At 37.7% G+C, this 10,991-nt stretch overlaps 4 protein-coding genes across 6 annotated transcripts; 1 reads left to right on the top strand and 3 right to left on the bottom strand.

Moving 5' to 3' along the window:
• The first annotated feature begins 6 nt into the window (after positions 1-6).
• Positions 7-2,640, top strand: LOC108834928 (uncharacterized). The gene is made up of 8 exons (XM_018608241.2): positions 7-39; positions 130-333; positions 412-903; positions 1,219-1,329; positions 1,633-1,818; positions 1,897-2,127; positions 2,217-2,337; positions 2,426-2,640. Exons 2-8 carry the CDS (start codon positions 229-231, stop codon positions 2,545-2,547), a joined length of 1,368 nt encoding a protein of 455 aa, XP_018463743.2. The 5' UTR covers positions 7-39; positions 130-228; the 3' UTR covers positions 2,548-2,640.
• A 32-nt stretch (positions 2,641-2,672) lies between these two features.
• On the bottom strand, positions 2,673-4,888 carry LOC108834927 (transcription factor VOZ1). Of its 2 annotated transcripts, none has more exons than XM_018608239.2 (3): positions 4,342-4,888; positions 3,587-4,202; positions 2,673-3,501 (listed from the first exon to the last, which is right to left on the bottom strand). In XM_018608239.2, exons 1-3 carry the CDS (start codon positions 4,570-4,572, stop codon positions 2,954-2,956), a joined length of 1,395 nt encoding a protein of 464 aa, XP_018463741.2. In that variant the 5' UTR covers positions 4,573-4,888; the 3' UTR covers positions 2,673-2,953. The 2 variants fall into 2 exon arrangements, with proteins under 2 accessions (XP_018463741.2, XP_018463742.2); XM_018608240.2 differs by having other exon boundaries at positions 3,587-4,199; positions 4,342-4,886.
• A 693-nt stretch (positions 4,889-5,581) lies between these two features.
• LOC108834926 (OPA3-like protein) lies at positions 5,582-7,409 on the bottom strand. Its single transcript, XM_056999993.1, has 4 exons — positions 7,116-7,409; positions 6,864-6,998; positions 6,431-6,517; positions 5,582-6,132 (listed from the first exon to the last, which is right to left on the bottom strand). The coding sequence occupies exons 1-4, from the start codon at positions 7,242-7,244 to the stop codon at positions 5,944-5,946; spliced, it is 540 nt and encodes a 179-aa protein (XP_056855973.1). The 5' UTR covers positions 7,245-7,409; the 3' UTR covers positions 5,582-5,943.
• Positions 7,410-8,240: 831 nt separating this feature from the next.
• LOC108836481 (syntaxin-61) lies at positions 8,241-10,347 on the bottom strand. Of its 2 annotated transcripts, XM_018609634.2 has the most exons (7): positions 10,008-10,347; positions 9,665-9,738; positions 9,468-9,581; positions 9,204-9,317; positions 8,936-9,123; positions 8,686-8,776; positions 8,241-8,607 (listed from the first exon to the last, which is right to left on the bottom strand). In XM_018609634.2, the coding sequence occupies exons 1-7, from the start codon at positions 10,330-10,332 to the stop codon at positions 8,431-8,433; spliced, it is 1,083 nt and encodes a 360-aa protein (XP_018465136.2). In that variant the 5' UTR covers positions 10,333-10,347; the 3' UTR covers positions 8,241-8,430. The 2 variants fall into 2 exon arrangements, with proteins under 2 accessions (XP_018465136.2, XP_056855972.1); XM_056999992.1 differs by lacking the exons at positions 9,468-9,581; positions 9,665-9,738; positions 10,008-10,347 and having other exon boundaries at positions 9,204-9,365.
• Between the last annotated feature and the right edge of the window lie 644 nt (positions 10,348-10,991).

Genomic DNA, 10,991 nt, shown 5'->3' with positions numbered 1-10,991 from the left:
GGCGGATCCGACCCGAAGGCTACTGTCTCGACCCGATTGGTAAAGTTTTAATTTTTTTTTTTAGCTTGAGCTAACTCGGAGAAATGCGAGATTGATTGATTCTTTGTGTTTTTTTTTTGTTTTGAACAGTTTTTGCCTACTAAGAGAGTTAAAGAGCGAGCTAAAAGGCTGCGGAGGTCTCTCTCCGAGGATCTTTCTAACGGAGATTTGTCAGAGAACATACTTGCGATGACGTTCAGACAAGTTGTTCTCCGACAGCTGTGGAACTTCCAGCTTGTTTTGTTCGGACCTGGAGCTGAAAGAGAGATGGGAGATTACCAAAACCCTCGAGAGGTGAAGTTAACTTCGCTCTCATTCTCATGTGATGTTTTCTAAGTTTTTCTACTGATAGTTTCATTTCGTATCAAGCAGGTTTCGACGTCCTTCACTGTCAGCTCATCCGACGAAAGGGTTATATCTGTTATTGCAGAAGTTATATGCATCTCCGCTCTTCAAAACACCAAGAAGCATTTCCTCGATGATTATCTGGGGAAAGCCAAGTTTCCCTTTCTCAAGTGGTTAACGAAACACAAGAGGTTTGCTTCAAGAGACTCCTCGGTTGTTTTGCATAAGGTATTTGATGATGAGCTTAACGAGAATACAAATCAGTTGCTTGAGTATTTCCAATCGAGTAAGGAAAACTTCCAAGTTTCGGACACGAGGCAAAGAAGTCGGTGGTGGAACTTGTCTGCTAGTTCTAAGTTGGAAAAGATTGGTGGTGCTGGGTTTAGTAATTGGGCAAGTGAGTATCTACCCGCATATCGGCTAGAAATTGATAGTGCAATACTTGGGGATGTAAAGCTTGAAGGCTGGAGGAAGTCTGGTGAGAATAAGGGGGAGGTTCTTCTAACCCACTCCCAAATGGTATTGAACATTTTAACATTTTTCATTTCATAGCCTTGCATTCCCCATCTAGACTTCTGTTCCTGATACTTTGTGTTACACGGGATGTCATTGTCTTAGACAATGTAGATTCTATTGTAAGAGTAAGGAGATGCTGATAGATTGTGTGGCAATTAGAGCTAGCAAGATGAAAGATATTATCAATCATGCGAAACCTGGTGCAATATTGTTATATTGTTCTGCTGCCATTTTATTTGCTCTCTAGTGACTAATGTGTTTGTTTTCACGCATGTTGTTAATCCATGAGGTCCTGACATATATGTTATAAAATTTTAGGTTGGATTGGCTGAAGCATTGGATATTTACTTTGAAGATATATACTCACTTCCCAGGAAACAGCTACCGTGTGATGCGTTTGGAAATTACGGAAACTTACCCAGTGAAAAGGTATTTTGACTATTGGACTGCTAATCTCTAGCCAGTCTTTCGGCTAATGACACTTTGGTGCCTAGCAATGTGTATATCATGTTTGTCTCTTATCCGTATTCTCCATGATGCATCACTCGCTCTATTATTAATCTGTCTGCTTCAGATTGTCTTCAGTCTGCACATTGTATTCATGTCTATTATTAGAGCTTGCAGCATATGTTAGTGAAATGTTATGATTTAGTAATATTGGCTTAGGTTTGGTAGCTTTGCTTTTGAAACTTGTGCTAAAACTCTTTTGGTTTGTTTGTTCTCTGTTGGCAGAGAGGATTGTCTTTGTTGAAAATGATATCTGTCACCGTAGCCAGTGGAATTCTCCTTCTTGCCGTGAGTGCTGCGGCTCAGTTCGCTATCCCTCAGAAAAGCGAGAGAAAATATCCTGGAAAACGCCAAGATATTCAATGGTCAGAGAGTGAACTGTTATCTCATCAATCTTCAGATCCCTCCGAGGTGTGATGAAACTCTCTCTATTACTGAGATCACTTTTTTTTCTTTAAAACTAAAATCTGCGACTTCGAATGAGTGTAGTTAGAGTCATTCAGTGGACTAGTCGTCAACAAGCTAAAGGATGCTTACTCTTGGGTAGGAGAGATAACCCTAGATAGCAGCATAGGTGCTTGGATTGGAGAAGTACCTGATTACTTGAAAGAAACTAGCAGAGCTAAAGCCATTGAAGAACACATCGGTACAGGCTCTTCTCTTCTGGAGAAACTCAATGAAGATGCAAAAGCATCTGCGCAAGATATCGCTACTTACCAGGTAAATCTCAGTGAAAGGTGTCAATCAAGCATACTCTTTTTTCATAAAATTGAAGTCTTCATGATTGTTAGCTCTTTAATGGGAAGCAGGTAGTGTTATCATCCGAAGGTAAAATTATAGGGTTCCAACCAACTAGCCGTGTGGCTGTGAACCGCTGGTCTGCTAATCCTTTAGCTAAAGAACTTTACAACGGAAGAAAACTCTCTCCTGGTAACTTCATGGTTCTCTTCTTTTCGATTGCTTTATCTTAATGCCTTTCCTATCCTTAATGATAGTGTGTTCTTCGTTCCTGTTTCAGGGCTGATAGAGCGTGGTCTCGAGAGTGGACGACCTCCAACAAAAGTAGTTGTGTTGGAATTGTTAATGTCTGTGAATTCAGATCGACCTTTTGCATTGGTCAGACCATTACTGCCACAATAAACCATTAAGTGCCCCTAGTCTCTTTAGATGAAAATTTACAATACATGTAGAATATGATTTATTGCTTATCTAATTCAACAGAGGTTTGCATTGTCTTGATTGTTTAAGAACGACGAAGATGATCAAACCGTATACCCCATCGGTTACATAATTCATCTTCTGCATTATATCGCAGAAGAGAGTCAAAAATGCATCAAAAGACTTTAGGTTAGAAGAAACAAGCTCTCAATCTCCAGGAGAGTCATGCATCTCCTTGTTATATATACATATAATCTCCATGGATAGAGATAACTATAGTTATTTAAGTAAAGATTAAAATACGAGTCATGTAGAAGCTTCTTCTGCTGCTGCCAGATTAAATGGTAAGCTGTCTTTCAAAACCTGAGGTTCTTCTTTAGTTTTCTTTTCAGGCGATATAATAGCCAGTTGGATTTCCGACAAGATAGTTAAACTCTTCACCTACTCCATAGTCATTGCCCTGCTCCACTGTGTTCTGAACATTCCTGGTCGCCACTTTTGTGCTCACTTTTGGCTTTCCTTTGTTGCAGCGTTTGTTGTTGTTGTTTTCTTGAGGGAACTCAGCGGTGAGTCTTCTCATCTGTTTCTGCAGATCAGCCACAGAGTCGGTTGATACTTTACCTTTTGAGTTCTTCTTCCCATCAACAAACACCTTAAGCTCGAGCCTGTATAAGGCACAAGCATCGCACTTGTTGATCTCGTACTCGTAAAGATGCCATTCGAAATGGTGGAGAGGCTGTGGATCCATGTAGTAAGATCTCTTCAGCCCTCCAAACTCGCTCATGATCTGTTTGCGTGACTCGTGCCAGCCGCGACCGTTGTAATCCGGTAAAGATCTTTGCTTTCTGTTCCCGCTCTCAAAGGCCCTCCTTGGCTTGTCAAAGAATAGCCACTCCCTTAGTGTCTCACTCTCTAGAACCGTGAGATCAAAGAGCTCTACAGTCACACAAGAAAAAAAACAGGATTCGAGTCTAATCAATCAGCTTTAGAATGGTGTCAAACAGAGCAAAAAAAAGCTTACCTGGAGCATTCCATGGAGATTTAGCAGTTGCAGCTCCTTCACATTCGGGAATACCGACGTCTTTCCCTCCAGCCTTTGCGCTGAGAGCAGCAAAAAGCAGACCATCTTTCAGGCCAATGCCTCCAGGACGCACAACGGGATTCATACCCGGTGGACCTTCATTGAAAGCCAGTGCAGCGTGGAAGCTGCTGCAGTAATCCTTGAACCAGTCGAGTCCTTGAGCAGGTCTGGGACAGTCCCAAAGAGCACATTTTGGACCCAAGAAAGCAGAGAGTTGAGGACAGATAGAAGGGATGAAAGCAGAGATATCCAAAGAACCACCCTCTACACCATAACCGAGACGATCATTGAAACCACCATTGAAGCTTGGTTCAAACTCTTGCTGCAGATCATACTGGTTGTAATCCAAATGAGCGGTTCCATCAAAGTTGTTGCCAACAACTAAGAAAGGATCTTTGCAGTGATCAGCCAATGGACCATATGGTTCAAGATTCTGATCAGTAGGCTCGGGCTTGGGAGCAGCTAATTTGCTTGTTGCATCATCTTCCTCATCACAGAGCTGCAGCAGCCGACAAATGTCTGATGAGAAAGACCACAGAGTACCACCCTGACCCTGCTAAGGACACACAGCTAACAATGAGGACTCGGAAACAAGAAAGAAACTAAAAGCAAGTCATGTAACATATTCGCCATCAAAACCATGCATGTTACAAAGAATCAACAAGAATGAAACCAAATAGTAGATGACTATTTACTTGCTGCAAGGATGATGCTGGAGATGGCTCGTTGAGCTCTGACTTCCACTCGCAAAGCATCAGATTCACTTGCTCCTCAAGCAGTATCACATCAGTAGCGCTGCTCTCTTTCCTTGCATACTGAAGATCCAATAGCATCCCTTGCAGATCATCAACACGGTTCTTGGCCTTATCCTTGAATAGTTTGTGAGAAGCAGATATGCAAGTAGTCTTAGATCGTTTCCCCGTCATAAGAAAATGTCTCTCCAAGCAAAAAACTTCCTCACTCAGATTCTTGTAGAAAACAACAAAGAGACCAGGGAATAAGAGAGAAACGTTGCTTGGTTCTCTTCTTGTTATCTTTGCTCTCTACTTTTCCTTTTTATGAACAAAACTTGATGAATTAAAAAAGACGACCATTACGTATTGTCTGTCTTACACTTGGAGAAAAAACACATACCACTTGTAGTCTTTAATCCCTAATTAATACAGTACATTTTAATCAATAGTGGCGACTTTTAGTTTTTATAACCCATTGCTTAATTATGTGCATTTCTTCATAGTTTGAACATTTTCTTTGATTACATTACCACTAGGGATTTTTCTCTAAAATTCGATTTTTCATATTTTGACATTTTTTTGTTTAAAAGTTCAGATACTTTTAGTTGAGTTTGACTAAATAATATTGTGAAATTATGTTATATATTTAAAAAGCCACTAACAAACAAAATTTCAAGTATTTGATGATGGAATGATTCAATCCAAAGCTATAAAAACTCTAACTAAAGATGGATCGTTTTCAAAGAAAGCAGAAAACTACTCTATACTTTTGGGGTAAGTGATTACAAAATTAGAATAAATGCCAAAGAGTAAGAGGTGGGAAGAAGAGGAGATATTTGCAAGGAATGGAATAAATAGCTTTGTTTCCACTACATGTGTGTTCCTCCACATTCATATTCCTTTATTGTGATGCTCATTTCTTTTACCATTTTCTTTCATATTTATTAGTGGTGGTCATATTCTATATTTATTTTATTTATTTTTCCTTTTCACCATATACATATTATCCTTCTGTAAACTCCGGAATAAACCCAAAACTCATCTAATTTGTTTATAAGATAATCTTGCTTGATGTCAAAAAAAAAAAGGTAATCTTGCTTAGCATAATTTTTTTATTTGGATAAGTTGATAACAATATGAAATCTCCTTGTTTCAATTAAAAAGTTCATATATATGTAGAGATTATGATGGGCACATATGATTTAATCTGATGTAACTTTAGATAGAGTGACAAAGATATATATAATTTGGTATCTCTCTCAGAGTCGCTTTCCTAAAGAATTCGTCATTATCCAAGCATTGCCAACGAGCAATACCAAATCGAAGCAAAACGAATGTTGAAAATACAAAGAAGTATGAGCTATAAAACCTCAACATCAAAATCTTTTTTTTTTATTTGTCACCTAATTTTGACTAGAACATTGTTATAAAGCAGACTGTGAAGGAGAGAATTTGATGCTCCATCTACAAGAATGTGAAGGAGAGAATTTGGAAACTCCTCTCGCTCTTCAAGAATCATTACCAGTATTTTATTGTCAACTTTGTTTGAGTGTTGAAGATTGATTAAGAAGATTCACTGGATTTTTCGTCTGGCTTCTCGCTGCTACCCTTTGTAGTAGAGGTACCGGGTTGCTGTCTTGACTTAAAAATACCGGTCAGTCCCCGTGCCTTGGCAAGTTCTTCAACCTCCGCTAGTTTGCTTTGGAGATCAGCCATTCGCTTTTCCAGTAGTTCATCTTTTTTTCTCAACTCCTGTAAATAAAAATGCCAAGAGCTTTTAAAATAACCAAACCAAAAAACATTGTTCTTACTTCTATAACTCATTTTGAAGTATTGAACAAACACACAAGTCTGCCAGGTTTCCTAACTAATGAAACCGTATTTTGGTTAAGCTATTTACAAGAATGTTGCATACTATATAAATCAATCTACATATATGAAAGCACATATGCAGCATTCCAAACTCATTTTGAACTAGTAACTAACGGTGTGGTGAGGAGAAAAGAGAAAACAAGAGTTAATGAGGCAAAAAAAAAAAAAAAGGTGTAACCTCAAGTTCCTGCTTACGGGCTTCCTCTTTTCTAGCTTCAGACCTCGAACTTCTCTGCACCTCAAAGATAACAACGCCTCCACCGACCTGTTCATATAAATCTAGTTGTTACAATCCAGAAATTGCATTGAAGAAGGACCCTCTTTTTTTTTTTTTTTTTTTTCTTAATTCATCTGATTTTGACACCATCTCCCACTCAAACCCAAAGTGAAACCAAATTGATGGACGAAAATAAGCAAGAATCAGTCACAAAGGGAAGCGCTTTATGTTATCAGGCAAAACAGAGAAACAAAACAAGAAAGATGCAATTTTTCTCGAGGCCTAAACAGTTCTTAGCATGAGCTAAGAGTTAGATGAATGAAAACACAAATTGGCATCTAAAAAAACAAGATGCAAAGTGTATATATAGTAGAGTGGGAGAAAGAGGGAGTACGGCAAAGATGAAGAGCTCTCCGATGAGGTCAACAGCAGCTTGAACAGCCTTTTCCTCGTTCAAGGGACGGATCTCCACATCGGTGGCGTGCCCATATATCCTCCTCTGTATCTGCGTCGTCACCCTATGGTTCCTCTACCATCATCATCACATTTGTCAATCAACACATAATTATTAATATCATTATTATTCATAACTATTAATATCCCAAAACGAAACGAAACAAACAACAAATCGTAGATTCCAAGTCACCTGAGCGAAGTTGATGATGGATTGACGAAACCTGGGATGAACTTTGGCCTGGTGCTTCAGCTGACTCGCCAATGGCTTGCTTATCGTTTTCACCAGTAGCGTCCCCAGCTTCATCAACGGCAGCACCATCTTCTTCCTCCTCCTCTTCCTATTACAGCAATCTCAATTGACTGTAGAGAAGGATCTGGCTGGCTGCAACTTACAGAATCATGAGGGAGCTTCTTCTCAGAAATCGGCTTCTTTCTTTCTTTCTACGACGGATCTTATATTTTATTATTGTGGTTTTTGTTTATTAGACCCCCTTGTCCTGCCGGGTCGTTCGTAGCCAAGTGGTTACTGAGCTCTGTCTTCGGGCCCTGGCGTGAGGGGTTCGATCCCTCCTTACCTCAGTTTGAGGATTAAAGGTCCAAAGTGACCCAAGTTGACAAAAAAAAAAAGACCCCCTTGTCCTTTCTTTTTCTTGGTCCATTACTCTGTAAATCTTACAATTTTCACTTAACAAAAAAAAAGAAAGCCTGTTTTTGTACCAAACTCTTGGATTTAATTTAACTAGGAAAATTAGACATTTTATAATTACATATTAATACATACATTACTAATTAAAATATTATAATATTTTAAAATTATAAATATTACTTTATTAATATTTACTTATGTATTTTTGTATTCTTTTTAGTTTTGAACTTTTTATTAAAAGATTGTTTTGGGATAACAATACAATATATAGAAATTATCTTTTATTTTTAAAATACATATTTTTGGATTTTGGATGATTTTTACTGTTATTAATTTTAATTATTTATCTAATAAAAATTAAATTCATTTCTATTTTTAGCTAATATATAAATAATAGTATAAGATAAATAACCAAGAAAAAAAACATATTTTACTAACTAAGCTCTCTCTCTTTTTTTTTTTTTCTATTTCTCTCTACCGTCTCTTTACAAAACTAATTTCTGTTATTTTGGTTATTGGTCAAATAAGCCCATTGGATTTTACTTCGCTTAAACACACTTCAATGGACGCTGGAACATACATGATCTAACCAATTCGCTAGGCATGAAGGAAATGTTTTCTGAGTTTAGATTTGCAAGGTTAATGCTCTTTCTGCCTACACTTTGTGAATAGCCTTATGAATATTATAAAATGATCAATCATGTTTTACTTCTTCTCAACCAAAGAAAAAGATACAATACAATAGACTTCAACGAAAAAATCAAAACATAATTTTTGATGTTCTTTTCTGTTTCACCACAAATATCATATAAACTAACATCAAAAGACCAATCTCTATAAGATATAACTCCGCGGGTGTTTAGGTCAAGAAGACGAGAACGAAAAGGATGATGAACAGGACGAGCAAGAAACATATCATCATCATCTGCCCTTTCGCTCCTGCTTTCTTCATCACCATCCCCACTTTCTTCTGTACAAAGTCTAGCCTGTTCTTTGTACTGTCCATCTCCGTTCCCAGTTCATCTATTATCCTCTCCTGCACAACACCCACACAAAACAAAACTTGATCTTTCGCATTTTGCAGATATTCAAATATCTTTCTTGTATTACTAACCTGTGCAACGAGTTCATCATGTATAGTAAGCCCCACTCCTCCAATCCTCTCTACACTTTTACTCAGCTCATCCAATTCTTCGTCTTGTTGCCTGAAGTGGAGTAAAACGTTAATGTCAAGTTATGGCACTACTCTGTTTGAACAGAACTATGCTACTCAACTCCTCATCGAGTAAAAGGCATTGTGACATAATAAAGCAAATAAGAGATTGCAACAATATAATGTATAGAAACAATGAAAGAGCTTTTACTTTATCAATAGCATTTGCCTATCTGATTCTGACTGTACAAATCCATCATCCTCCCTTCCTCCGTACTGATCGTATCTACTTGCTTCATTCGAGTTAGGCATTCTCATTAGCTCTCGACGCACTTCGCTTGCATTACCAGCTCCAGCACTACCCTTACCAGCTAGCACACCAGTCTTCACATTCCGCACCTATCATTATTGTCTTTCACAAGTCAAGCTCTCTAAAGCCGCAAAGCAGTAATACAATTAAAAAAATTTAAGAGTGGTACCTGTGTCCTAGCATTACTAGTCCATCTCCTCCGTCTTTCAAGCTCAGCTTCATCGATACCATACAAGGCAGGATCTTTAGCTGCAACGGCCACCGCTTTTTCCAGCTCATCTACCTTCCTAACAGCAAGAACAGCTTCAATAGCCATGAAAGGACTCTAATTCAAACATATTACTTTACTTATTCTACTGGATGTTATTAATCATGTGGATAATAACTGAGTATTGACAATTAGCATATAGCATGTCATCCATCATACGAGTACCTGCCACTCGATGCTGCCACAATTAGCAAGAAGCTCCTTGGTGACGTGGACTTGATCGCCCATTCCTGGAGAGACACGCTCCCATTTGTGGAATGTAGATTGCAACTTATCAATCTAACAAAAAAAGCATTCACGAGCAACATCATTAATCAGTGTCCTAACAAAAACATGTCTGTCTAAATACAAACAACACTTACAGAATCTTGGATCTCTTCTTTAACAATGTAGAATGGATCTTGCGCTGAAGACATCCCCAAACAATCTGTGCTACCTAATATACACCAAACAAAAACACACAGCTGGTTTCTAACTCACAATTGATCAACTTAGCTCAAGGATTAGATCCAGAAATGTTCCGATGGCTAATCTAACCTAAAAAAAGCTTTCTACTTTATAACAGATTTATGAATGAATCTCTCTACTTTAAGATCGACACAGGGCCTTAGAGAAAAACTTATGTTTAGATTAAGGACATGATGGAATATTGCGAAAGCAGAATTGGTGTAAGAGGAATGCTGAAGAAGAAGAAGCCTTTTTCACCTGGAAGGGAGGAGATCAATCGAAACGAGAGGCGGTGCAGATCGGGGAAGAAGGAACAATCGGCGGTGAAGTAAATAAATTTTAACTCCTTCCGGCGTGGAGGTGGATCGCAGAAAGCTCTTAGCTTTGGGCCTATTTGGAGAAATTTTGAAAGCCCAATAACAACCCAATAAAGCCTCTTTTGGGGGACGATGAAATTAATAGCTGACGCTTCACAATTATTGTGAAGTACGGTCGAGCATTTTACCCGATTTCCCAATTCAAATCCGATTCGAGAAATCCAAACCGAAATAACAAATATCTGAAAGAGTTTTGATATGAACATATTCGGATAACCGAATTTGATCGGTTATATCCGATACTCGAAAAGTTATCCGAAATACCCTAACATACATATAAATAACCTTAAATCTATATTTCTCATCCTCTATTTAATTTAGTCGACTGTACGATTTCCATTTATTTTTCATTCTCCGTTTTGATTTTGTATGTGGTAATTATAAGTTTGATTCGGATTGTATGATGCTCAGATGTTAGTCGATTTTGTTTGCAACCTTTTGAAGTTAGTCAATTTTGTTTAGTCTGCCTACGGATTTAAATTTGAAAAAGACTGTTTTTTTTGTTGATTGAAGAAGTGAGAACAGAACATATATATAACTGAATAATTGCTTGTGTCTGAATGTTATTATTGCACGACTTGTTTAGCTTTACAAACTAAGAATGGAAATAGAATATTAATTATATTATTGAACGGCTTGTCTTGTTGTCATAATACATATGCCGTGCATATGAGAATCAATTTAGCTTTATAAAATGTTTTTGGTTTGGACCATCATCTATGTTTGGAAGTAGAAACTCTTTTAGTTGGTTTCAGCTTGTTTTCTTAATCTATCAACTTTTTTGATTTTTTTCACTTTATTTTTGGACAGATTATTGTTGTTGTCTTTTCACATTTCATGTGTTTTTGGACTAATAACATTATCA

Source organism: Raphanus sativus, unplaced genomic scaffold (assembly GCF_000801105.2).
Source record: "Raphanus sativus cultivar WK10039 unplaced genomic scaffold, ASM80110v3 Scaffold2238, whole genome shotgun sequence".
Classification (NCBI taxonomy): Eukaryota; Viridiplantae; Streptophyta; class Magnoliopsida; order Brassicales; family Brassicaceae; genus Raphanus; species Raphanus sativus.
This window is presented reverse-complemented; position numbering and strand designations above follow the sequence as displayed.

Excerpts from the sequence above, each read along its gene's own strand:
- LOC108834928 (XM_018608241.2), top strand. The coding sequence starts at position 229 with ATGACGTTCAGACAAGTTGTTCTCCGACAGCTGTGGAACTTCCAGCTT. Across the intron at positions 334-411 it reads ATTACCAAAACCCTCGAGAG|GTTTCGACGTCCTTCACTGT; the intron begins GTGAAGTTAACT and ends CGTATCAAGCAG. Across the intron at positions 2,338-2,425 it reads CGGAAGAAAACTCTCTCCTG|GGCTGATAGAGCGTGGTCTC; the intron begins GTAACTTCATGG and ends TTCCTGTTTCAG.
- LOC108834927 (XM_018608239.2), bottom strand. The coding sequence starts at position 4,572 with ATGACGGGGAAACGATCTAAGACTACTTGCATATCTGCTTCTCACAAA. Across the intron at positions 4,203-4,341 it reads CAGCATCATCCTTGCAGCAA|CAGGGTCAGGGTGGTACTCT; the intron begins GTAAATAGTCAT and ends GTGTGTCCTTAG. Across the intron at positions 3,502-3,586 it reads ATCTCCATGGAATGCTCCAG|AGCTCTTTGATCTCACGGTT; the intron begins GTAAGCTTTTTT and ends GTGTGACTGTAG.
- LOC108836481 (XM_018609634.2), bottom strand. The coding sequence starts at position 10,332 with ATGTTCATATCAAAACTCTTTCAGATATTTGTTATTTCGGTTTGGATT. Across the intron at positions 9,124-9,203 it reads CTAGTAATGCTAGGACACAG|GTGCGGAATGTGAAGACTGG; the intron begins GTACCACTCTTA and ends CAATAATGATAG. Across the intron at positions 8,777-8,935 it reads AGGCAAATGCTATTGATAAA|GCAACAAGACGAAGAATTGG; the intron begins GTAAAAGCTCTT and ends ACTCCACTTCAG.
- LOC108834926 (XM_056999993.1), bottom strand. The coding sequence starts at position 7,244 with ATGGTGCTGCCGTTGATGAAGCTGGGGACGCTACTGGTGAAAACGATA. Across the intron at positions 6,518-6,863 it reads GAGAGCTCTTCATCTTTGCC|GTCGGTGGAGGCGTTGTTAT; the intron begins GTACTCCCTCTT and ends TTATATGAACAG. Across the intron at positions 6,133-6,430 it reads CCCGTAAGCAGGAACTTGAG|GAGTTGAGAAAAAAAGATGA; the intron begins GTTACACCTTTT and ends TTTTATTTACAG.